At 42.6% G+C, this 24,887-nt stretch overlaps 1 protein-coding gene across 7 annotated transcripts; it reads left to right on the top strand.

Annotated features, from left to right (window-relative positions):
* Positions 1–1,354: 1,354 nt before the first annotated feature.
* Positions 1,355–23,837, top strand: PTPDC1 (protein tyrosine phosphatase domain containing 1). 7 transcript variants are annotated; one of them, XM_050979434.1, is made up of 11 exons: positions 1,355–2,937; positions 4,796–4,864; positions 13,293–13,385; positions 16,587–16,758; positions 17,450–17,530; positions 17,753–17,871; positions 18,591–18,728; positions 19,398–20,602; positions 21,298–21,483; positions 22,214–22,324; positions 23,125–23,833. In XM_050979434.1, exons 3-11 carry the CDS (start codon positions 13,301–13,303, stop codon positions 23,239–23,241), a joined length of 2,214 nt encoding a protein of 737 aa, XP_050835391.1. In that variant the 5' UTR covers positions 1,355–2,937; positions 4,796–4,864; positions 13,293–13,300; the 3' UTR covers positions 23,242–23,833. The 7 variants fall into 7 exon arrangements, with proteins under 7 accessions (XP_050835391.1, XP_050835390.1, XP_009089205.1 ...); XM_030228123.2 differs by lacking the exons at positions 1,355–2,937; positions 4,796–4,864 and adding exons at positions 7,437–7,883; positions 8,572–8,618; XM_050979433.1 differs by lacking the exon at positions 4,796–4,864 and having other exon boundaries at positions 23,125–23,832.
* The last annotated feature ends 1,050 nt before the right edge of the window (positions 23,838–24,887 follow it).

Here is a 24,887-nt window from a genome sequence, read left to right as displayed (position 1 = left end):
GTGGGGTGGCAAGAAACAAAAAGTGAAATAAAGTTTTCAAATCACAGAATTATGGAATCACAGAATGATTTAGGTTGGAAGGGACATTTAAAGCCCATCCACTTCCAGCTCTGCCATGGCAGGGTCACCCTCCACTATCCTAGGTGGGTCCAAGCCCTGTCCAACCTGGCCTTGGGCACTGCCAGGGATCCAGGGGCAGCCACAGCTGCTCTGGGCACCCTGTGCCAGGGCCTGCCCACCCTCACCCTCACCTTCTTTTTTATATCTGGCCTAAATTAAAAGTCATTATCCCCTGTCCTGTCACTGTCTGCCCAGACAAAAAGTCCCTCTCTCTCTTAAAACACTGTAAGGCTGCAAAACCTCATGCTCGTGCAAGGGAAGGACTCCAAGCAATTTGGATGAAAAAATGAAGGCAAAAGGTTAAAGGCTTCGTAGCCCACTTTATGAATTATCCCCATACAGTTATTCTTCAGTTACCTGCTTGGCTGGAATCGGGGAATGCTCAGAAAAGCTGGCCCCAAAGCACACTGTGTGCTGGAATAACGTCACAGTGCAGAACACCACCACGCTGAACCCGTGGGATTTCCGAGCGACCCAGGAGCTGCTGCGAGGAAGCTCAAGAACCTCGCAGATGAAACCCACCCTGCCCCTCGGCCCCCAGCAATCCCAGGAACACAGAAAGAGGGCAGAACCTTGCAGGAAGTGTTTCGGGGCTGGAAGAGGAGCTGTGCACCGTGGTCCTTTTCCACACGGTGGCACGGGCTGATGAGAAATCAGCTCGAGCCAGGAAAGGTCTGGGCAGACCTGGGGTGGCAAACTCAGTTTCCCTGGAGCTGTTCTTTCAGTGTCAGGCTCCAGCTCAGCTCTGCAGCATGAGAGAGGCTCATCGTGCTCCCAGGATCATCAGCCGACCCCAAGTCACACTTCTGGGAAAGCAAGAAGTCTCCCTTTCCACTTTTCACCCCCGAAGTTTTTCTTGCCAAGGAAAGCTCCTTTTCCTGGCTGTACGTGGGAGCCTGCTGCTCAAGGACAGCCTCACTGAGTTTTCTGCTGGTTCTGCCTCATTCTCTGGAGTAAAAAACCCATATAATTCAAAATACATTTCTGAGCATTCCAGGAGCACAGATTTCTCTGCCATGGTCCTGAGGGGTTGTCCCTGCTCAGCTTGTGACAGAAGTAGCCTTGCCCCCTCTGCAGCACTGCACAAGCAGAAGTGTTTGTGCAGCTGCACCACGACCCCAACCAAGGACACGCTGTGGTGAAAACCTCAACTTTTTCCTTATTTCAGACAAGAAAGAGCAAAGCAAGCATTTATTTTCATGCCTTTGTGGTTGCATCTTTACAACAAAACAAAAACAGCTTTGTGCTTTCTTCTGTGAATTTTACAAATTCTTTGTGACGCATGCAAAAGATTGTTTATTCATGTAATTATGTAATGATAAACACCAATTTGGGGAACAGATCACATGGCGTGATCACACATGGCTTCCAAGCCCAAGCCAGCCAAACCCTAAACACATGAGAATAATTGACGGCAAAGGCACAAATCTCACTCTGTGGGACCAACAGTTACTGTGTGCCCTGAAGCTCATTTAAAAAACGAAACTTGTGAATTTTAATAACATTTTCTCATAGGTAGACACAGGGAAACCCTATACAAATCTTTCAGAGGAAGACAGAAGGGTCACAAAACATTTTTTTATTTTTTTAGTTTATAAATCACTATTATTGTAGGAACACGTTATGCTGCCAAAAATCAAGACATATTTAAGACACATCAGCACTGATGGGACTGACACATTTCAAGAAAAAAGCCCTGCGTCCCCTGTGCTGACAACTCCTTCAGCTTAGCAGAAAGGAGTGACAGAATTCTTGTCAGCATTTCCACAAAGTTCCCCACTCTGTTTTTACCTTTAAAAAAAGTCAATTAAAAGTATGTAAGCCCTGCTAGTGTTAAGTAATTGATATACTAGGGACACTTACTCTAGGTGCTAATGTACTAATGTGGCTAATGAGACAGACAAAGAACACTGCCTAAAGTCTGTGAGTGTCTTGAAAACCACAACTTAGACTTCCCAAGCGTGGTAGCAGGCACTCACTCCGAGAACACCCTGCTGACCCTCGGACAGATGTTCCAGCCCAGCTCACTAACGTGTGCAGAGGTTTATGGCTCTCGCTCCTCCTTTAATCAGCAACTGTATATTCAACTTCAGTATTAAAATAAACCATTACGAACCTATTCTGCTCCGTCCAAGACCTAAATGCCTTTCCTGCCTATCAAAGATCTTCAGCTAAGCCTCTCAAAGCCCTGACCTATGTATGTGCGGCATCTCCTCGATAAAATCCTTGCTGAGATGTGGATGGGGCAGGCGGATGAAGCTGAAACCTTCGGGGTGTCAGTGCGACCATACCTCCACCTGTAGGAACCATTCACCTGGAAAACACGGTCACTTGGACATTTTCAATTAAGTTCCCGACCTTTTACCACTAGAACCCAATGGCCCACGATTAAACATTAAACCGTGTCAGTAAAACGGCGTGAAAATGTTCACACACCCACAGCCCCAGACGCACCTGCCCCAGACCCTCACCCGCCGCTCTATTTCCCCGATCTCGCTCCCGCCTTCCCCGAACGCGCTCCCACTCCTCCCCTCCGGCTCCCCCTGCTCCCGCCTTTCCCGATCCCGCATGCGCGTTCCCCGCCTCCCGCCTTTCCAGGTCCCGGTGCTCCTCGATCCCGCTCTTCCCGATCCCACTGTTTCCCAATCCCGACCCCGCTGTTCCCGACCCCGCTGTTCCCGACCCCGCTGTTCCCGACCCCGCTGTTCCCGATCCGGACCCCGCCGTCTCCGCTCCTTCCTCCCTCGTCCCCGGTCCCTCCCTGCGCATGTGCAGGCGCGGGGCAGTGCCGGCGGAGCGGCGCGAGCGGCCCTGCAGGTGAGGTGGATCCGTGCCCCCGCCCCGCCCCTCACAGCGCCCCTCACAGCGCCCCGCACTTTCCTCACAGCGCCCGCCCGGGGCCCTTCACAGCACCCCGCACCTTCCTCACAGCTCCCGGGGTCCCTCACAGTACCCCGCACCTTCCTCACAGCGTCCGAGCCCCTCACAGCGCCCAGCCCCGCCGGGCAGCCCGGGCTGTGGGGCAGCCCCGCGCTCGTTGCTCCGTCTGGCCCCTCCGTTAAGGACTGAGACCCCGCCGCGGTCCCGTACGGCTCTCCGGGCTCTCCTCCTGCTGTCCCCGGGCCGTGCCCGGCACCGGCTGTGGCCGAGAACGGCCTGTGGTCCCCCGGGGTATGTGCGGTGACACAGCCCCTCTGCCACCCGCTGTTGAAGAGTCACAGAACCGAAGCAAAGCAGCCCAGGCTGGTCTGGGGTTAAAGGGATCCTAAAGTTTATCCCGTGCCACGCCCTGCCATGGCCACGGACACCTTCCACTGTCCCAGGGTGCTCCAAGCCCCGTTCAACCTGGCCTTGAATACTATCAGGGATGGGGCTGCCACCCCCTGAATCACAACCTCAAAATGCTTTCAGTATAATAAATGATCTGTGTAGTTTTACTTTTGCAAAGGCCCTCAGCTGTCAGGGAGAGAGAGGTCCATGAATGACAGCAGGGTAGCACAATGGAAACTGATTTTCCCCTTCTCAGCAGTGTCTGAATGTTTTGTAGTGGTTGTACCTCTAATCATCATTTAGTCACCCTGAAAAAACGCAGCTCAGTCAGTCCCACTTGAGGGACCTCAATGCAAAGGTCACTCCACACACTCAACAGTACCTTTTAGATGTAGCTATTACTGCTTTTGGCTACAGACTGTCACTACACTCTTCAGTGGAATAACAAAAAGATTAACAGTTACCTGATATGTTAATAATTTAGACTTCAGTGTTTTCTCTTGGTACAGATCCTTTGCTTTTGCTTTTCTCAGAGATTTGTTTTTGGGGGTCCTTCATACCTCTGAGCAACACTGAGCTTCACATCTGTGGAGGAATTAATCCCAAAATAGTGTGTCGAAAATAAATGTGTTTGCACTTTTGTATTGCTTGAAAGCATTTTCAGGTTGTGATTCAGGTGGTGGCTGCCCCTGGATCCCTGGAAGTGTTCAAGGCCAGGTTGGACAGGGCTTGGAGCACCCTGGGAGAGTGGAAGGTGTCCCTGGCCATGGCAGAGGTGGCACTGTCTGGGCTTTGAGGTCCCTCCAGCCCAAACCATTCTGGGATTCTGTGATTTTTCCATCTCTTGTTTCCATCAGTAGTTTATGTGAGACAGAGGGAGTACCTGCATGTCTAAGGCAAGACGAAGTGAGAGAGGGAGATAGTCTGCAGGGCCAGCTGCTGTGAGGGTATCACCTCAGATGCAATGAGCAATGTAGTCCTCTCTCTGCAAGCAAGTGGTGTACTTGCTTGGCTGGACACATAAAGCAACCCGAAAAGCGTTTTTTCCACATGTTTCAGCAAATATTTAACTTCATTGGAAAATCCAGTTTTAACATTTGGACATCATTATGACTATTTTATTTTGTGTAATGAGTTGTCTAGAAACTCAGAAATCTGACATGGAGAAGATAGTTGTCTCATAAATCAGAGCTTTCTTTTTTCTAGCCAGATCTAGTTTAAGTGGTTCTATACTATTTTCCTAGGTGTGTAGTCATCTTTTGCATTGTAAGTCCATTGAATGACCCATAAATAACACCTGATACAACTCTTCAGTTTTGGAACTCTTTTGAATTGAAATTTTCATATTACGCTGCTGCCTTTACCTAACATTTCACTACATTTTGTCCTTTACTGGCAATTTTAGGTAACAGTGGAAACAACAGGAAAAGAGACTGTCAGAAGTAGAGATGATGAAAGAGGACAGGGATCACAGGTGGGCTGCTTCTATGGGATCTCATTAAGCAGCTAAATGTGTACATTTCTCCCACAACTGTAACACTGCTGGTAAAGTTGAGGTCTGCCAAAGGCTTTGAGTCTGCTTTTGTGATTGATTTGTGGTGGTACAGCATTATGCTTAATGGACAGAAAAAAATTACATGTGTCTATATATAGATATATATATGTAAACTATCTAAAAGCAGAACTTATAGATATGTTTACAGTTGTAAAGTTACCCAAAGTTAAAGCCTCCCCTGAAGAGTTTCAATACAGGCTGAAAATAAAGCAACATAAATTGATTTTTATGTTCCAAACTATGAGAAGAGCAAAAAGCAAAAAGGGAAGCTGGAAATGCCCAAAGCCAGCTAGGAATCCAAACACACAGTTTGTATTAAATGAAAATGAATCTTAGCTTTTAGTCAGCTTTAAGTTTTAGGATAATGTGATGTTTTGATTTTTTCTATGTACCACTGAAAACAGTGCAGTATAGGCAGTGGTCAGACTTTCTGATGAGGCAGTTTAGACACTTTTCTACCTGCCTAATCTGATAAACCTGTACCTAAGGTCAAAGGACAGGTGGATTTGCTACGTCTGCTGTGAAGTAGCCATGAGGCAGCTCCTACAGTGCAAGTGAAGCTGCCAGAAGCCGAGTGATCCTGTTCTACTTTCTTAAAATGCTTTAAATGTCAATCATAGTTCAGCAGAATTTTCCATAGGACTTGGGATTCTTCATTTTGTTGACACAGGAAAATGCCAAGCCTAGAGACATGAAGATTGTTCAGTCATTAGCAACCCACCTACTCTGTGTACTCTTTCCTTGGAAATGGCAAATTATTTTACCCTGTAGGTTAATTCTCCCAAAAAGTCACCCTCAGTTAGCACAAAGCCTTGTTTTGACTCAAATATGGTGGCACGTCCTGTTTGAGCAAACATGTTTGGCACTGGTGCCTGGAATTAGCCAAACTCTGCAGAGCACTGGAAAAAATTAGTTCCTCAGCTGAACAAAGTGTCATTAATAGTGAGAAGTACAAATGTAGGAACCGATAAAGGAGTAGCCAGCAAAACTCTGACACCTACAAGTGGATACAGCAAAGCAGAGGTTGTTGCACCAGGAATCCAAACCCTCCAAGGATTAACTGCCCCCCCCCCCCGCCCCCTGCCCCCATCCCGGAATCAAATAGGTAAATAGTGTTATATTACCCACATGGAAATAAAACTTAGGTATGTCAGCTTCTCAAATGTGAACATTCAGAACTTCCCCGAAAGAGTATGCTTATATTAAGAATTTAATTAATATTTATTAGTTATCTGAAGCTGCTCTTTGTTCTTTAGTCAACTGAAATGATGCCAGCTTCCTCCAGCTCCTCCTACAAAATGTTTTACCAGATGCTCCATTTGTTAACACATTTTAGTGTGCTGACACTTGGAAAATACATGTATCCCTTTACTCATAATTCACAGATTCAGATTTCTAGAGCCACTTCTGTAGTGAGTGAACAATGTGAAACCAAGGAGTGCTGCCATGGGGCTGCTCCTGTTGAGTGAATTGACCCAGACTGGTAACCAAGGCAACCCTCAAACCACAGCCAAATTTCAAAGAGCAGATTTATTTCACTGTACAATTTATATTCTAGCTGACCTCTGATTCTTGCTACTTCACATTTCCAATACAGATTCCTCCTGAAGGTCTGTCCTTCCAGGAAGTCTTCACTGTTCTGCTGGGGCTCTGCTCTCACCAACACCTGAGTGTGCCTGGCCCCTGGCCCTGGGCAGGGCTGCTGCAGCAGTGGCACTGCACACCAGCTCTTGGCACTCTGAGAACTTACATGGATTCATTTTTGGAGATTCTGAACCCCCCAGTTGCAGCTGCAGGCTGGGGAAACTGTGGCTGCTTGGCCCCTTTGTGGTTGATACTTCTACCAACACACTAAAGAAAGGTGTGCTCCACAATCTGTTCAGGTTTTTAAGTAGTCAAGGTACCTTGGTGGATTTTCCTAAATTGTGTACAAATCTTCTGAAGTCCCATTTCCTTTTTTTTCCCCCAAAAAAATTAGAATCACAGAACAGATCAGGTTGGATTTCAATTTTAAGGATAGTTTGTTTCTAAATAATTGGGAGGTTTTTGAAATTAATCCCTAGCTTCATTAATGGAAGGGATGCAGGGAAGTGATGGGAATAGATGAAAGCCCTTTTTATCAGCTACTACTTAGTGCTTGAAATTGGTTTTGAGATAAGATCTATTTTAAAGATAGAATGAGATATTGTATCCTATTTTATATAAAATTTTTATCTAGTATTTATTAAATCAACATAATCTTTGGGGTTTAGTTGATTATATTTTTAGTTGATTACAGTTGATTACATTTATCTGAACTTATCTTTGTTATGGTTTTGAGACCTTACTTTTAATGCAGTTAATTTATACTTGCTAAAAATACTTCAGTGACATTCTGTGTTTTTACTGGGTAAGAAGAAATGTTTTATGCAGATAGCAATGATAGGCCCAGATAACAATGGAACATTTCTATCTAATTCTCTTTTCATGGCATTTTAAAATCAATGTATCAGTTTAACTAATTAATCTCACTTCACAAAATTCTGGCTCTGTGTTTGTGCTGTGCAAGTCGACACACAAAAATAAATACCTGTTTACTTGTTGCTGATAGGAAGTGAGGGGAACAGGAAGAGCAGAGCTGGGAGAGTCAGTTATTAGAACATCAGGCTGGTGCGGCCTGGTTGCCTCAATCCCTTTAAAGGCCGGGCAGACGAAGAAAGCAGTTTAGCGATGATTATCTGCATAGTCCCCGAGGCACATCCCGCACCGTTTAGGTTAAGAAAAGATCGTTGCTGGCTCCTCCCAGATTACCATCCCCGATCCGATTAGCCACAGGAAACACCAGGGGAATTCATTCAGCTTCTCTGTAAAACGTGACTGCTCTGCCCCGTGTTTCTTGTGGCTGATACGGCAGCAATGAAGGCATCAGCACTCACTCATTCTTTTTGCAGGGTAACAGGTAAGGTGTTACACTGAAATTACTAAAACTATTAAAACTCCTGTAAATTTACTATGGTTTTGTCTGTATTAGATGTAAAAATCCTCTAACTCGCAGAGATAATTTTTGAACTTGCACTTCAGTGCTGTCAGAATGCTGACAATTATTGACTGTTTCATTCTTCTGCATGTAGTCAGTGTGATGAGTCTGAGAGTCTATTGGTAAACATGATGTTCATGATCAAGAGTCTCAGAGCCAGCATTTTTGTTTGTAGAACAGTTAATATATTCACTTTACGCCATCTCCTTGATAAGTCTCTCTAGTAATTACTGCCTGCCAGCCTGTTCAAGGTAGTTTAAAATACCTTCTGTTAACTCTTAGGTTAGCCCTACCACAGAAAGGTGATTTCAATAGCATGGCTCAAGTCAATTGAGAGACTTGTCCATCAGTTTAGCTTGCAGTTTCTTGCTATTTATGTCAAAAATCTCTGAACAGCAAAGACTGAATCACCAAACCAGCACCTACATAATCTTTTAATGAATTATAGTCTCTTGTCTCTTTTGTACATGAAAGAGTTAGAGTCCTTTGTAAATATCAAAAGTGATGATTAAATGACATTCATTTTTACTAAGACAGGTGGGGAATATTTTTTCCCAAAGAGGGTATAAGACATGTGGAAATAACAAATCCATTCTGGTTGTGGTTCCAGTGTGAAACCCCTGGAGTTTCGCAGCAGCTGTAGTATCATCCTGCTGTGTAAGTAGTGTATAACTAAACTATATGAAAATTTGTTTACATTTTTACCTAGTCTTCTCTCTGTCCTTTATTTGTGTGTTTATTTGCTTTTCCAGTATTTTGGTGTTTGCTTACAGGTAGCAAACATTTCAAATTTCAAATAACTGAGCTTTTTAAAGCACCTTGGGAATTAAGGTATGTGCCTACTGAAAGATGTGTGCTCAGTGCTAAAAGGGCCTTCCAGACCATGGTTAGATTGTAGCTTAAGCATTCATGAAATATCTGTTCCCAGTGAGCTTTTTCACTGGTACAGGCATTAGAACAACAACCTTTGCATCTTTTTCATTAATCATAATAATCAAGTTTAGCAAAACCCTCAGTTATCATCATTTTTTTACAAATCTTTAGAAATGCTTTGTTATTCCTGGCAATGTTAAAATTAGATTATCCACGGTAATTTAAAATGCATTTTCATTTACCAGTGCTTCCTGTACCAGTGACTAACCATGTCTCAGCCAATTTAGAGGATTTTTTGCTAGAAAGTCTCCTGATCTGCCAATCTTAAAGTATCAGATTCAAAGCCTGAATTGAGAGACAAGGTTATAATTTAGTAGCTCTTAACCACTTCATTAAATATACCCAGTCCTCACTACACTATCCTATTTTTACTTAGTCTTAATCATCAAAGTTATCTTTAGTCATCTGCCTGAAACATCTCCATTAGTGTTGTTTACAGGATTTTGCATTTTGGCAGTGAAACTTTATCCCATGTGATCTTATATTTAGACATTCTGTTGACTTCTGTCTTACTAAAGCAAAGCTTCTCAAGTGCTTGCAGAATTAGGCCAAAGGAAATTTTAAAGGTGTCAGCCAAGTGCTTAGGTACTAAGCTGCCTTCGCCCCTACCCGCAGCAAGCTCACTATGTTTCTTTAAAAATTGGGCTGCTAGGTAGTTACTTACAGGTGCCTGCAACAGGGAGAGAACACATTCACTTTAGAAGACAATAAAACAGTAAAAATAATCTCAGAATTTCATGTGACAGGCCTAAGCATCAGCATTGTATTGTATGAATATATTTGAAGTTTAAAATAATTTTCCCATATATTGATATTTTAAATGGAAAACTTACTAATTCTTTTTTAATGTTAATACATACAGGTAATCTTTTTAAGGGTGTGGTCTGCTGTGGCATCTTTGTTTGCCAAAGCCACAGGAATTAAGGATTTGGGCCCTCACTATTCATAGATAGGTGCACAGGGGCACAGTGGGGAGCCTTATGATGGGATTACTGTCCATGCCAGCAGCTACACTGCCCTCACTGGAATCCTTCCAGCTGGGAATGCAAGCTCTTCTCTCTGTTTGAAAACGTGTTCTGAAGTAAAAGGCAGCAATTGCATTTATTAATAACCAATTGCCAAGATAGACTATGTGAGACCAGCATCTTCTTGTCTCCTCACTTTTTGACTGTATAATTGTTTTCTGGCTGCTGTAGTAATGGACATTGCTCCTCTCATTTCAGTCTGGAGCAAAAATTCAGCCCAGCCACTGGAAGCCACTGGTTTCCAGATCCTGAAACACCAGAAAGAAATGGGTTTTTTTGTGACAAGGAAGAGTTGTTCTTTTGCAAACCCCACTGCTGGTTTGCTGGGTCCATCCTGCAGCCAGCTCCTGAGAGCCAGTGAGGGATGCTGCCTGTGGAAGGTGGCCTTTGGAAGGTGCTGAGACCCCCCAGTGTCCCAGCTGTCCTGCTGCTTCCCTGTGACCTTACAGCAAGCAGGGCCTTTATTCCAGAGGAAATGGAGTGGGCAAGAGGCTTCACTGTACAGAAGAAGGTGGATGCCTTCTCAGTGTGGATGCCCACACTGCATCCCCTGCAGGAAATGCACCCCTGCACATGCGCAGCAGCAAGTGGGGCACGACAGCTATTGTGTTTCCAAATGCAACACTTGAATCCAGTGCAACAGGAGACAAAAATCCCTTCTGGTAGAAATTGTTCAGCTCAAAAGTGTATGGAAAGAAAAGGAACTCAAAACCGCATACAAACATCAAAGCACATATCAAACCCACACCTGGAAGGGACTTCTTGAAATCCCCACAGTGCTTGGCGTGAGGATTCCAGGAGATTCCCTGGGCAGCGTGGTCCTGCTCTTACCTTCTGCCAGCTGACAGCACAGACACATTTCCCGGTGTTTGGTGTCAGGAGCCGGGTGTACCCGCTCGCTGGATGGCACCGCTGCATGTGCTGGAACAGAGGTGCAACTGCACTGCAGGAGATACCGTTCCTCTCACTCTGGGATGGGACAGAGACGGGACTCCACCGCAGGAGATACCTGCTCCTCTCACTCCTTCAGGGAGCTGGGATTAAGGGGTGGCCTCTTTGCTGTCATGGCAATAGGGATGCATGGCAGAGATCAAGCAGCAGAGCTAATTAAGGCGATACTGTGATTGCCCCAAGGTACCTGACTCAGATCCTCAGGCAGCTCATGGCACCGCGACCTGGAATAGCGCTCCGGGCTGTGCCTTCCGCAGCTACCGAGTGTTCATGAGATGAGCAAAATGCTGAAGAACGTCTTTAAAAACCAAGAATATCTGGTACAGAGGCAAAGCAGGAGAGAGCTGCTGCTTTAACCTAAGCACTATTTTTATTTCTAGCATGCTTTTTATTGATGCAAGAATGTGATGCCCCTCTGTAGGAACATCAGCACTGACCTGTCCCAAATTACCACCTTACACCTGTCTGAGGGAGTGCCGTGTAACTCAAAGTCATTTGTCACAATATTACCAACTTTTCAGAAGTAAATTTAAGGGAATTGCTCCCATTGATCGCACTGAGCTGTCAGTCAGGTTTTGCAAACTAAAAGGCACAGACAAAATATTCAGGTCAGTTGGGCAACACAGGAATTATGGATTTGGTGTATAAATGAAATAAAATCGGTTAGACAGCAAAGAAACACAGAGCTCACCTCTGCCACTTAGAAGAATGTTGCAAGTATTTTGTCATACTCTAGGTATATTCTCTTCTGCATTAACCTCCATCTCGTTCCTTTCCAGTTAAGAGTTCTTATCAGCCTGATTCCTGGGTAAAAAATAAAAAAGAAAAAAAAAAAAAAAAAGAAAAAAAAAAAAAAGAAATAACATTAGATAGAAATATCCCTGATTTTTAATCTCTTTTTTTAAAATCACTTGAGTACAAGGAAATAAGAGAACTAAATAGTCATCATGGTGGTTATTCTACTGCCAGTATGATGAGATACCTTTTCCAAATGTTACCTGGACAAGCTATTAAGAATTTTGAAGAGAACTTTCTGAGAAATAGAAACTAATAATTTTTGTTAATTCAGCATTATTAACTCTAAAAAAGAAATTATTAAAAATTTCTATTATAAAAAATAGAAAATGAAGGGGATAAAATGAAGTTCTTTCTTTAGGTTCAAAGTTTCCTCTGATAATGGAAGCCACCCCTTACTGATTTCAAAATCCATTGTAAAAAAACCAGAAGTTCTGGAGCTTCTTAAAATAGATTGCAATTATATGAAGGTACTTTATTAAAGGATTGACTTTTCAGAATACAGAGTCTGATGGTCGAGTAGCTGAGTAGAAAATGCTCCAGATACTCTTTTAATCTTTATTAAAGAGTATTCTTGATTCATATTCTTTTTAAAATACTTACATTAGAGATGCCTTCTGAGCATCTATGAAGGTTCAGAAGGTTTTTTGTCTTTCACTGACAAGTGTAATTCTCATCCCTTTGAGAGGACGGGTGCAGCTCTATGAAAGGATTCTTAATGTGGATCTGTGATCTATTCCCACCATTTAGCATCTTGAAAAGAACAGAGCTGCACTGGCTGACTTTGTGGAATAAAGTCCATTTGGATTCTTTAATTTATTCAAGTATGTGATAGACAATGTAATATCTGAATGAATAAATTTTATTTAAATATTTGCCACAAAAATAATTATGCAGAATTAGAAATGAAAGCTGGACAATGAACAGCAAGCAGTTAGCACCACACAGGCCTGTTGTATCACCTAATCCCCACAGGACTCTTCTATGTTTATATGTATGTTTTTAGCAAATCAGTCTTTAAAAACCCTGTTTATGCTGAATCCTAATACTGGTTTTGCAGATTTGGGAACCCAAGGTTTGTCTATTTAGCAAAGTTTCTGTAGTTAATGATGCAGCAGAGATGTGTTTAGTTTGGTATAAAAATGCTCTTTTTTATTATGCTTGAAGCTATTTTCCTATAGAGATAAGAGGAACAGAAGGGTGATCTTATACTGAGAAGGATTTCCACTCAAGAGCCATGCAAAGGGTGTATTTAAACATCACAGACTGATTACTGTGTTCATATTTACAGCTTGCTTTATCTTTCTGTTGGATAGAAGGTCTTCAGAGCAGGACCTACGTTGTATTAGAAATAACAGTAGAGAAAAAATCTGTTTTGCCTGGAGAGAGTAGTGGGTTCAGTTTTCTAGTTAGAGGAGAACCATGACAGGTGTGATTCCAAAGCCCAAGAATACAGGGAAGAGAGCAGCGAGGGGCCATGGATTGTAGACAATATGTCTGTCAAGTACCAGCCCATGCCTGACTGCCCAAATCTTCAACAACTCCATAACCAGGAGCATGTGCCTTTGTTCTGCCTTTTTTGAGCTTCTCTTGTAGGTTTTCTGTGATTATTTAATTGTTTCAACAGGTACTGCAATGGCTGCAGGAGTTTTGCTGAAAAATGAGCAACCGTACTCCTCACTGATAGAGAGCAGTGTGTATCTGGCAAATATGAGTTCAGGTAAGAATTTGGCTCTGATGTGCCATTCATAATAAATGGTTAGAACAATTCCAGAAAAAAAACCCCAAAAAGTTTTAAAAAAAACAGCAATAATATCCATGTTTATAAATGTAAAATGTCTCTAACAAAACCAAACTGCATTATTTCATCAACACATCATGGTGATAATATGTTGATCTTCATTTTGTCAGATCTCTTAATGGAAGAAACTATGCCTTTTTTGTGTTGAGAAACTGCCTAGCTCTCTGAAAACACAAACCTGCCTTCAACAAAACTCCCCTTTCTAATTATTTAAACTTGTACATGATACAATTCTTTCTTACTGTTTTGGGTGTTTGCAAATCTGCTAGATTCAGTAGGAAAATAATGATGTGTAGCATTTTATTTTCCTCGCTTCTGTCTCCACTATCATTTGATATATACTTAAGTTTCTGGGAAGAGAAAGAGAAAAATAATTTAATACAAGAAAGGAATGTAGTTAATTAGAAAATATTTTTCACATTCCTTGGAATGTGCTATTTCAAGTGCTACCTTCACAGGTAGCACTTGAAATAGCTTTTTTTGTCTCCTTTCTCTTCCATGCAACCCCCAAAATAAAAACATGTTTCTACACCTGTTGGTATCAGTTCCACTGATGAATGACAAGTCAAGGTTTTGAACATTTTCCTTTCATCACACAACATCCCTTATTGGAATATAATCCAAATATTGCTGAGTGGAGCGTGCCTGGGCTTGTCCAGCCTTAGTGCTCAAAGGTAGCAGCTGTGGTTTTTCACCTCAGAGACACCCTTGGCTGGTGGGAGTTAGGCACTCAGGATGAGTCCAAGCAAAGTAGAAACTCAGTTGACCTCTAGTGGAAAAAGTTCAGGCGATGGTGAAGAGAAAAGAGCAGATTCTGTCGGAGGGTTAAATCCAGAGTTTATTCCAAGGTGACACAGTTCTGAATCTCAGTAACAGCTCCAGCAGAATCCCGACTGCATGGTTCCAGTGCCTTTTAAGCCCACAGGGAGGGGGGAGGGAGAGGACAGGTGAGCCACCAACCAGGTGGGAGAGGGAGGGTCTCAGGGGACAATGACACCTGGACAGGCCAATGACCCCAGGTCTGAGGAGCATCTTTTGAACTTCTGCCAATCACACGACGGCCTTGCTGGAATGTGGAACTTGACAGACAGCAGTTAGAAGGAAGACAAGGGGGCAGGGGGAGGGGAAGTAAGTTGGCACATCTGAGAGACAGGATCACACCGCAACAATCACTGCTGATATTTCAGGCCTGGTACCCATAGCAAACATTGCCAGGTCTCTGTAAGAGCTGGGGAGCAGCAGTCAAAGTTCAGGCCCTCAGTTCCTGGTCAGTGCCTGGAAGAAGCAGATTTCTGCCTGGTGAATTTGTCCCAGAAGGGAACTTCTTCTTATGCAAATTCTGCTTTACAAGTTACTGGTTTTGTGGTACAAGAAGAAACACAAACGTGTTTTAGGAAAATGCAATGGGATTAATTTGTTTATTGACAAAGTTAAAGTGAATTTTCTTGATTTCTCCAGCCTTCCCCTTTCAGTGCAGTCTGATGCACAGACATTGGGATGACAGAGGCTTTTTACATCACTATAATCCATTCTGTGCTTAGTAGCTTTTTCAAGTGCTGCAATCTTTCCGGCCACCTCATTCTCCTGCTCAGCACACTAGAAGCAAAGTGGGAGGCAATTTGCCACCTCATACCTACCTTCAGAAGCCTGAAGCACTCAGCTGACACACCTTCTCCTCCTCGTGATCTGCTTTCTGTCAGGCTGCAGGGTTAACAGCTTTGCTTCATGAAAAAGCTGTGCCCTGGAAAAAAACCCCAGCCTTTTGTTTTGGATAACAAATTGTGTTTTGTTAGAAGATGTGAATGGTCCAGGCAAACAGTCTACAATTCATCATGTACTGAAGCATTTCAGCAGGAACACACTAATCCCAGTCATTACAAAGCTAATGATGCATTTTGGAGCAGCGAAGTGGAGGAGGAGAGATGGTTGTGGAATGAAGAACCAAGAGGTGGGGGAGTATAATGTGCTTCCTTACAGATCTCTCAGGAGGGAGAACCTCCAGCTACATTTTGATTGTTCTGTTGAATGGAGTATTTTGTGTCTTAGCAGTTCTGAATGCCTGTTATTGAGCAGGAACTAAATACTCCTATTGTTTATGACAAACATTTTGATTGTTCCCAGCGCGTTTTGAAAATTACCTACTTGACAAGCAACTATTTTCATCAAGCGGTTGAACAGTTTGTCCCGAGCAGACGCAATCCCTATGGAAAGGAGCAGCCCGGGGCTGGCTGGCAGCAGCGCCTGCATCCTCCGTTACCATGGCGACAGCTCAGCCCCGGGGACCAGCTGCCGAGTGCGCTCGGGGATGCTCCGCTCTGCTCCCGCAACTTCTGCGCTGAGCAACTTCCCCTGCGCTCAGAGCGCCCCGGGCAGCGGCGCCGGGCGGAGCTGGGGCCGCGCAGCCATGCAGCCTTCCCCCCGCAGGCGCTCGGCCGTCAGCATCTTTAGCCATTTCTTCCAGGGGCGGAGGCATTCCTCCTCCGATCCCCTTCTCCGCCTCAGCCAGCGGCGCCGCAGCTCCGTGGTGGAGCTGCTCTCCTCGTCCACGCACCGTGTCATGGTGGCTCTGTCGTCGCTCAGCCCCGAGGAGCTAGATGCAACTTTTCCTGAAAAAAAAAGTAAAGTACTTTTCATTGAGACTGTTGGCAGTTCTGGGTATTTTCTCCTATTACTATACTTTTGTTCTGTTAACTGTACTTTTTATGTGTGGATAAAATAGCAGTGTTTAATTTTCTTCTTGTATTTTGTGTATTCTCTTTTGTTCACTGATTCCTTATTCAGGTGTTTACGCAGTCTTTTTACTCTAACAGCTCAGTTATAAACAACGGGTAAAACAGAAGCACACATTCATGCATACTCCGAGTACATGGTTAACTATATTGATTTCAGGTTGAAGAGGACCTTCACTTTTTTGAGCTGCAAAGGATGTCACTAACCTCTAACTTCATCAGAAAAAATACTGGCAGTAATCCAAGCGATTTTTTCCCTTCAGAATCTTTCCTTGACCAACGAGCCTGAAATACACATGGCATGTTTTTCTGATGGTTGTGACTCTGTCATAAGGCTGAAGTGGTATTTTTCAGTGAGCTCCTGTCTAACGTGGCTCTGCTTGTGTCGCAGGGAGCTCAAGGCGCCCCACGGCCAAGTACACGAAGATGGGGGAGCGGCTGCGCCACGTCATCCCTGGGCACATGCAGTGCTCCATGGCCTGCGGCGGCCGCGCCTGCAAGTACGAGAACCCTGCGCGCTGGGCTGAGCATGAGCAGGCCATCAAGGGGCTCTACTCCTCCTGGTGAGCTGCTCAGCATGGCAAAATAGCTGGGCTTATGAAAAATCAGCTGCCAAGTGTGAAACGTAACGAGAATTCTATCTGGAATTAGAACCTGACATAGTGGCCGTCAGGAAAGACAGTGAAAGGTTCCTGTTGACTTACAGTGGGTTTGGTTCAGATCCAAAAGAATATCTGTGTGTCATGAATCAAAAAGATGTTCTGGGCTACGAAGGATTAGGATGCAAATGAATTAAATATGATAATAATAAAATTGAAAAGTAAAAGCATTTCCTGCAGATGAAATAATGTGGGCATGTGTTCAGAAGGACGTTCATGTGCAGCAAAAGTCACATGAAATGTATCTTGACATTCTTACTGGTTTTTTTTTTCTAACAGCAAATGCTTAAGCAGCATTTACAAAACTTAAAGGGACAAACAGGGATCTGGGTCCAGATTTCTATTCAAAGGAATTTTTACTTATGTCCTGGCATTTAAGCAGTTCCAGTATTTGTCTTTTGATAATGTTCCATCTGTATCAGTTTAATAGGATTTATCATTAACACTGTGGCATAGTAGATTTTTTAAAGTAATTTCTAAATAATCACCAAGGTATTTCTCTGTTTCTTGAATATAACGGTATTCTTATTTTGGAAGACTCATACCCAGGAAATTATTAATGATAACATTATTATTTACTTTTCTAATTTCTCAGGATAACAGATAACATCCTGGCTATGGCTCGACCCTCAACAGAATTAATTGAAAAGTACAACATTATTGAGCAGTTTAAAAGGTAACAAATTTAGTCAGTATTTATTGTAAGTATAACTGGTGTAATTCCTGATCCATTTTCTCTTTCAACATAGATTTGGATTGTTGATAAAGATCCTTTCATTTTAACGCTCTACAGGTAAAGATTTATTCTCCACTAAGAATAAATATGTGTTTCAGAAAATAAGGGACAATGAGATTTTGGCTGCCAGTAATACTTTGACTTATCTATTCCTTCCTTAAGTTGTGGCATAAAAACCATAATTAACCTTCAGCGTCCTGGAGAGCATGCGAGCTGTGGGAACCCCCTGGAGCAGGAGAGTGGCTTCACCTACCTTCCTGAAGCCTTTATGGAGGCTGGCAGTAAGTTCCCTCCTGCTCTTGCTCCTCATTAATTATTGACTTTGGCATTTAAGGATATTTTTACTTGAATTCCTGTGAGTTAAATGCAGCTATGTAGGAAACATTGCACAAAACGTGGCAAATACAATGAAGAGCAAATAACACATTATTGAAGATTGCGTATTATACAGAGAGAGATGGAGGGTTTGTGTTCACGTGTTTCTAAAGGAAGCACAACAGTTCTCTTTTTCTTCTGTATTCACAAATTCTGGTACACTTGTGTCTTCTAACCTAGACTATAAAAGGTTATTTCATGTGAGGACACTGCTCTTGACATTATTTTTGTATTTTCATGTTATGGTGAGAAGGGAGAAAGTGCCTCTCTGTAAAAAGCAGTTGCTGACTGAAAAAGTGCTTTTATTTCTGAAAAGAAAAAATTGCCCTCTTTCTATATATAGATGGGCAATTTTGCATGAATCACTGTTTTGTTACCTCTTTTACATTTTAGTTGAAGTTGGTTTGACAAATCTTTGCTAGCTTCATGTATCTATCAAGTTTCAATAGCAGGCATACACTGAAATGGGAAAATAATCTCTTGCAAACAAGATATAGTCAGATTTTAAGTTCCATTATGCAATTTTAGTACTATAATTTCTTATTAGTAATCTTTACTCTGCAAATTATACTACACCGTTCACATTTGGTGTGGCAGAAAATCACTGTCTCTCTTTTTATTTCAGTTTATTTTTATAATTTTGGATGGAAGGATTATGGAGTGGCATCTCTCACAACTATCCTTGACATGGTAAAGGTGATGTCTTTCGCCCTGCAGGAGGGGAGGGTGGCTGTTCACTGCCACGCAGGACTTGGGAGGACAGGTACATGCCCCATGCAGGAGCAGCACCAGGGTTCCTCTAGAAACTCCAAGCATCTCTGGTTATAAACCCGTAATAACTGGGCTAGATTCTGTGTCATTGCAAGATGGACCTCTATAAAATGGTTAAAAGTGCTAAATTACTGTGTCCAGATGTCCTCAATGGCTAGAGAAGATCAGTTTTAGTATATTAAAACAAAAAACCTGTAAGATAGAGAAGTTTTTAATCTGTTTAATTGTTCCATTACATTCAAATCTGACAGCTGCTTCTAGAGGGGAAAGATTCCCCCGGTACACTTTCATTGTCCAGTATTTATAACATGTTCACAAACCTGCCAGTCACTGTTGAACTGGGTAGATTTGGTGGAGCACCTAAAATTCCATATGCTTCTTTCAAGTCTTTTTTGGTTGTGCCCTTCCCATAGAAGCCACCATTGCTCCCATGTTTGCGAATGGTGGAACTCCTGGAGAGGCTGTGGGGAACTCCTACTGCAGTGCAGTGAGCAGGGCTTCACTGTCTTGTCTTCTTCACAGGCAATCACGTTTAAGTAACAGCATCACATAACAGAGGACACTCTTGTCTTCACCTCTATTAATTCCTATCCCACATTTCCACTGAGTATTTGTTTGAGTCGGACAGTTCCTTCACTAATCCTGTCTTTGTATTTTCCAGGTGTTCTAATAGCTTGCTACTTGGTTTTTGCCACCAGAATGAGTGCTGACCAAGCGATTTTGTTTGTCAGAGCCAAAAGGCCCAATGCCATCCAGACCCGGGGGCAGCTGCTCTGTGTCAGGGAGTTCTCCCAGTTCCTGGTCCCTCTCCGCAATGTCTTTGCATGCTGCGAGCCCAAGGCACACGCGGTCACCCTGTCCCAGTACCTGACCCGCCAGAGGCACCTGCTCCACGGCTACGAGAGCAGGCACCTCAAGCACGTGCCAAAACTCATCCACCTGGTGTGCAAGCTGCTGCTGGACCTGGCTGAGAACAGACAGGTGGTAGAGGCAGAGCTGCTGGACATCCCAGACCTCTCAGCTGAGATTGAGAAGACCGTGTCCCAGCTGGCATCCATGGAGCTCGAGCGGGAGCTGGCCAGGCACGACAGCGACACGTCGGACTCGTCCTACACCCATTCCTCTGCTCTCGACAGCCAGGACTCACACGTCTCCCTGGGACACGAATGTAATGCTTTCTGTAAAAGAAGGAATGTCGAATGCCTTCAGCCTCTTACTCATATGAGAAGGCGTCTGAGCTACAGTGAGTCAGACCTAAGGAGAACTGAGTTTCTTTTGGAACAGGATGACACTGCCTGGACAGTTCCTGCTCAGATCTTAGTGAACAACAAACCCAAGCAGAACAGTGGAGAGGAATGTTCTGCCACAGGTGAGGCAAAGCCACAGCTGGAGTTAAACAAAGAAGCATTAGTGCGTAACACGTGCATGTTCTCGAATGAAGGGAGATTTCATTTGGATGGACGAAGGGGTGGCTCCTGTCACAGAAGGAGCTCTACCAAAGAAGTACAACGCAGCAGGACCTATTCCTCAGGCCTCGTGTCCATGCACAATCCCAAGGAACCTGGGATGCAAAGGCACAGCATTGCCAGTGAGACTGTTCACAGGAAGGACCACAAGACCAATATATATGGCAGGAGAGTGTATCTCTCTGAGGACTCTGACTCTTCTTCTTCGTCTTCCAAAGTGAACTTTTCCATTGGATCTGAAAGTGAGAGTAGCAGAGAGCTATCAGAGACAATTCCACACATTGTTCTGCAGTCAGAATTAAGTTTGGAAGCCCGAAGAATTTTGGCAGCCAAAGCACTTGCAGATATAAATGAATTTCTGGGAGAGGATGAAGTGAAGCAGAAGGTAGAAATGTGGCAGGTAATTTTTAACTCAAATCCATGCTACAGGCTCTGCATATTTCACCTCAGTAAATTCCTGGAATGGCAAAAATGCCACGTGGGGCTATGAAACGGCACATTGGGATAGCAGTTTATATGAGGTCTGGGTTCAGGTCTTTCACAGGCTGGCAAGGTGCACCTGCACATTCTGGTCTATAGCAGGAGGGTGGAGGTTCTGGTTATGTTAACTTTCCTAACTGGGGGAAATTGATGCCATTATTTCTGGTTGTAACATGGCTGCTGGTGGCACAGAAATAGTACATGTTTTAAAGGTTTGAGTTGGTTTTCATCAGTGTTTTTTGAGAACTAATTAGAGGGTTTGTGAGTAAAAGAAAAAGAATTTAGTAGAACCTTAATTGCTTATTGCCAAACCCAAATCCTCTTAGCAACATTTGCTTTGAAGTTGTAATTCAAAGCTGGTTTATGTATTCCAGTGGAGTATTGGGAGGTTCTCAGCTGCACTGCTGCTGTCATCCATCTGTTTTAAAAAATCATTTGTATTACTGCTGATTAATGTTGAAACTCTGGAAAAAAAATACAATTTTTTTGGATTTTCTTGTTGGAACATAAGAGCCAAATACTGCTACAATCAAAGAGAATGCTGGCAAAGGTATATAGATGATGCATTTTCAGTTTTGTTTTGTTTGTTTGGGTTTTTTTTTTTTTGATTTTAAGAAAGAACTGAATTCTCAAGATGGAGCTTGGGATAAAATCTGCACAGAAAGAGATCCTTTTATCCTCTGCAGCTTGATGTGGTCATGGATAGAGCAGCTGAAAGAACCTATTATATCCAAAGATGATGTTGACATGCTGGCAAAACATTGCACAGAATCCCAGGATGCGCTCTACTTGTTGGGAAAGGTATATATTGGATGTGACAATTCATTTTTCACTTTAGGCAAGGGTTGCTCTTTAAAAAAGCCACTTAATTCTCTTTCGAAATTCTTGAATGAGAATTCAGTCTGCATCAAATTGTGTGACTTGTCTGGGTATCTCTATATATCTTCTAGTCCAAGAGTCTTGCTCAAAACAGAGTTACCTAGAGCAGGCTGCTTGTGTGACAAATGCTCCAGCCCCTTAATTAAGCTGGAAAAAGGTTGGGAAGGAACAGCCACAAAGATTGTTCTTCCCTTTCTTCCTCCTTTCTAGCACTGCTCCTCACAGCACTGCTGGCTCTCTGCCAGCTTCCAGTGGTGACAGAGACTTGGAAGGACAGAGAGAGGTACAAGATGGAGAAAAAAAGCCCTGAACATGTACAGCATTTTGGGCTGAAAAGATCAAATCTCACCTTTCCTATGCTGATTCACAGGAAGGCTACTGTTCGTGGAGGGAATCTTGAAATTCCCAGAAATAAGGAGGAATTCCCAGAGTGGTTTGTGGCACTCAGGAGAAGAGTTTGCCCATAGTGACTGAAATAATTACGCAGAGGCTCTTTGGGCTGGTGGGAATTCCCCACCAACTCCTGCACGTGAAGGTTCAGCACGGGAAGGCACAACCTGGTGTTTAAACAGCAGTTAACAAAATCTGACTGCTAAACTGCTTTTTATGGAAATACTTCTTCTGATGAGCTGCTGTTCCTTTCCCCCACCAGGAGCAGTGTCAGACCATCCTTTGTATTTTACACTGTGTGGTGAACCTGCAAGCGCTGCCAGATGATGTGGAGGAGGCCTTACTTAATCGTGCTATTAAAGCTTTCACCAAGGCAAGTAATCCCAAATAACTATCCAAGATATTGTATTTACTTGGTTTAAATCATGAAGGGTGAATCAGACAACAGAGGGAGGCCTTTATGAGAAAGCTACAGTAATTCCTTCATGCTTCAGTGTGAAGCTTACTTATTTCAGAGTTTACATTTTATAATAATCACATACATAAAGGGTTGGAAATATTCTCAACAAAATTAAATTCTGTCACTACAACCTTAATCCTGGAGTCTCGTTTTTCTCTTTCTGGACCCCTTCCAGTTCATGGGCATCTTCAGATTAGGGAAAAGAGAATTTTACAGGGTGACACTGACTAATCACCTACAGTAGCTTACCAAAGGCTTTGGTAGATTCTGTACCATGTGAATTCTTTCCATCAGATTAAATCACTTTCTGAAATTACACTGCAAGTCAGTTCTGTTCCAGGCCTGTACCACAGGATGTGAGTAACTAATTTCTACTTTGGGCTCATTGAGGAACAGTGACAGGTGAAGCTATTGCTCAGCTCAGATTTCTTCTCAGATTCAGTCAATGAAATTTGAGCTTGAACAGAATGTTCACCATGCTGCTTCCTCATCTCTTGTAAATCTGCCTGTTAAAACAATCACCACATTTCTCCTTCTGTTTTATTTTATAGTTAGCATAAAACTGAAAACACTTAGCATTAAGCACTCCATCAAAACCACATATTTTCTCCGATAAATCTCAAAGCTTTCTTTTTTAATGTTGTGCATCTACTTTGCATTTTGCTGTATGGCATCTCTTTAACAACTGAACTGAAATTTCTCTCTTTTATTAGACAAGCTTCGATTCTGAGAATGGGCCATATGTTTACAATACCTTGAAAACTGTATTTAAACAAGCACTGGAAGAAAAAAGGAAAAGGATTAAAGAAGGAACAGAGAATCCTTCTTGATTTCTACACAGCTCTGCCAAAGCATTAGATTGGCCTACCAAATTATTTTGCATTTTCCAGCTACTGTATTTTGTGCTACCTGGCATGATCTACCTAACTTCAGGTAATAGAAGTTATTAACAAATAATTTTATTTTTTTAGAGGGAGTTTTAGTGGCAGTTGTTCAGTCTACATAGTTTTAAAGAACGGCTCCATGTGACCATTCTCTGTAGCATTTTGTTTCAGGTACTGTTCTTCTATGTTGTGAAGGGTTCTCCTATTCTCGATGTGTTTATTGATGTGGAAACCTCTGTTATTGGCAAGAAACATTATTGTCGAGTGACATGACTGCTGTAAGTTCAGTGCCATGGTCCTCAAAGGTTTAATGGATTAATATTTATGTATTACATGTTTACATTAAAGATATTTGATTTCATTTTGCAGAAAATAAATATTGACTGAACCTGTGAAACTGCTTTTCCTTTCAGAAATTTTGAAGTAAGACCAACAGTAATAATGGAGAGATTGACAGATCCTGAGATCTGTTATTGACAGCAGACAGTATTTCCTTCAGATCTCTTAAATAATTGTAAAGTATTTCTAGAAGGTGTTGCAGGAGAGAAATGCACTGTGTTGAGCAGTAGTCATCAAGCCCTAACTTAGACTTTTTTAGCTGAGAAAGCTTCAAACTGTTTTTAACAGAAAATTGATTGAGGCATTTAATGTGCTTTGAATGAGAATAAAATTTTACTTGTTTAGCTAAGCTTTTATTGCTTTAAGTGAAAAAACACTTCATCATGAAATCTTCATAAGGCTATGATTCTGTCCATACTTACATCCAGCAAATACTTACATAAAGAATTGTGATATAGTCATACCAAAAAAACATTATTCCAAACCTTACTAGCTGCAATACACTTTGCTGAGACAGTTTTATCTAATAAAAGAGAAGCAGTTGGGCCATCATCCTGAAACAGTTTTGGATTCCAGCCTTAGGATCTGGACTGGAATGCCAGTTTGCAGAATGAGAAGTTTATCAAGGTTGATAAATTTAAGTAGTTAAACAAGAATCTATCATTTTCCAAAATATTTTAAATTGTTTCTGTAAATGACTAACATTAAGAGTTAAAAATAGACCAGCTTGAAATACAGGAAATTTATACATGCCTCAACTGTTGGATAATTTTATATCAAATTCAAATTAAAACAGCTACTTTGGCAGAAGCATCTTAAAATAGGCACACTTGAAAGGAATATATCACATGTGAATCACAAACACAAATCCAGCTTTGCAAAACAGCAACGCAACATGACAGGCAGTTTTGTGTCAGCATAGGCAGTCAGGCTCAAACCAAAACCATCTTCTAATCTACAGAACGTCCCTTCAGTGCCTGCTCTGGTGCTCTGCCATCTCCCACACCAGTGTGTGATTCACATCCTGCAGCCCAGAGTCAGGTTTTTGCAACATTGAAATGGGTGTGCTTGGCAGGATTGCTGGGGATAAATCACTACAGAACTAAACAAAATGTGTGCACAAAGGCAGGCTGGGCTTGAATAGGCACAGGAATTTTGGAAAGATGAGGACAAGGTAGCAGAGAACAATCAGCTGAAAATAAAAGGAGGAATGCTAAAGGAGTTACTTGTGCACATTTGGGGGTTTATTTTTC

Source organism: Serinus canaria, chromosome 12 (assembly GCF_022539315.1).
Source record: "Serinus canaria isolate serCan28SL12 chromosome 12, serCan2020, whole genome shotgun sequence".
Taxonomy (NCBI): Eukaryota; Metazoa; Chordata; class Aves; order Passeriformes; family Fringillidae; genus Serinus; species Serinus canaria.
This window is presented reverse-complemented; position numbering and strand designations above follow the sequence as displayed.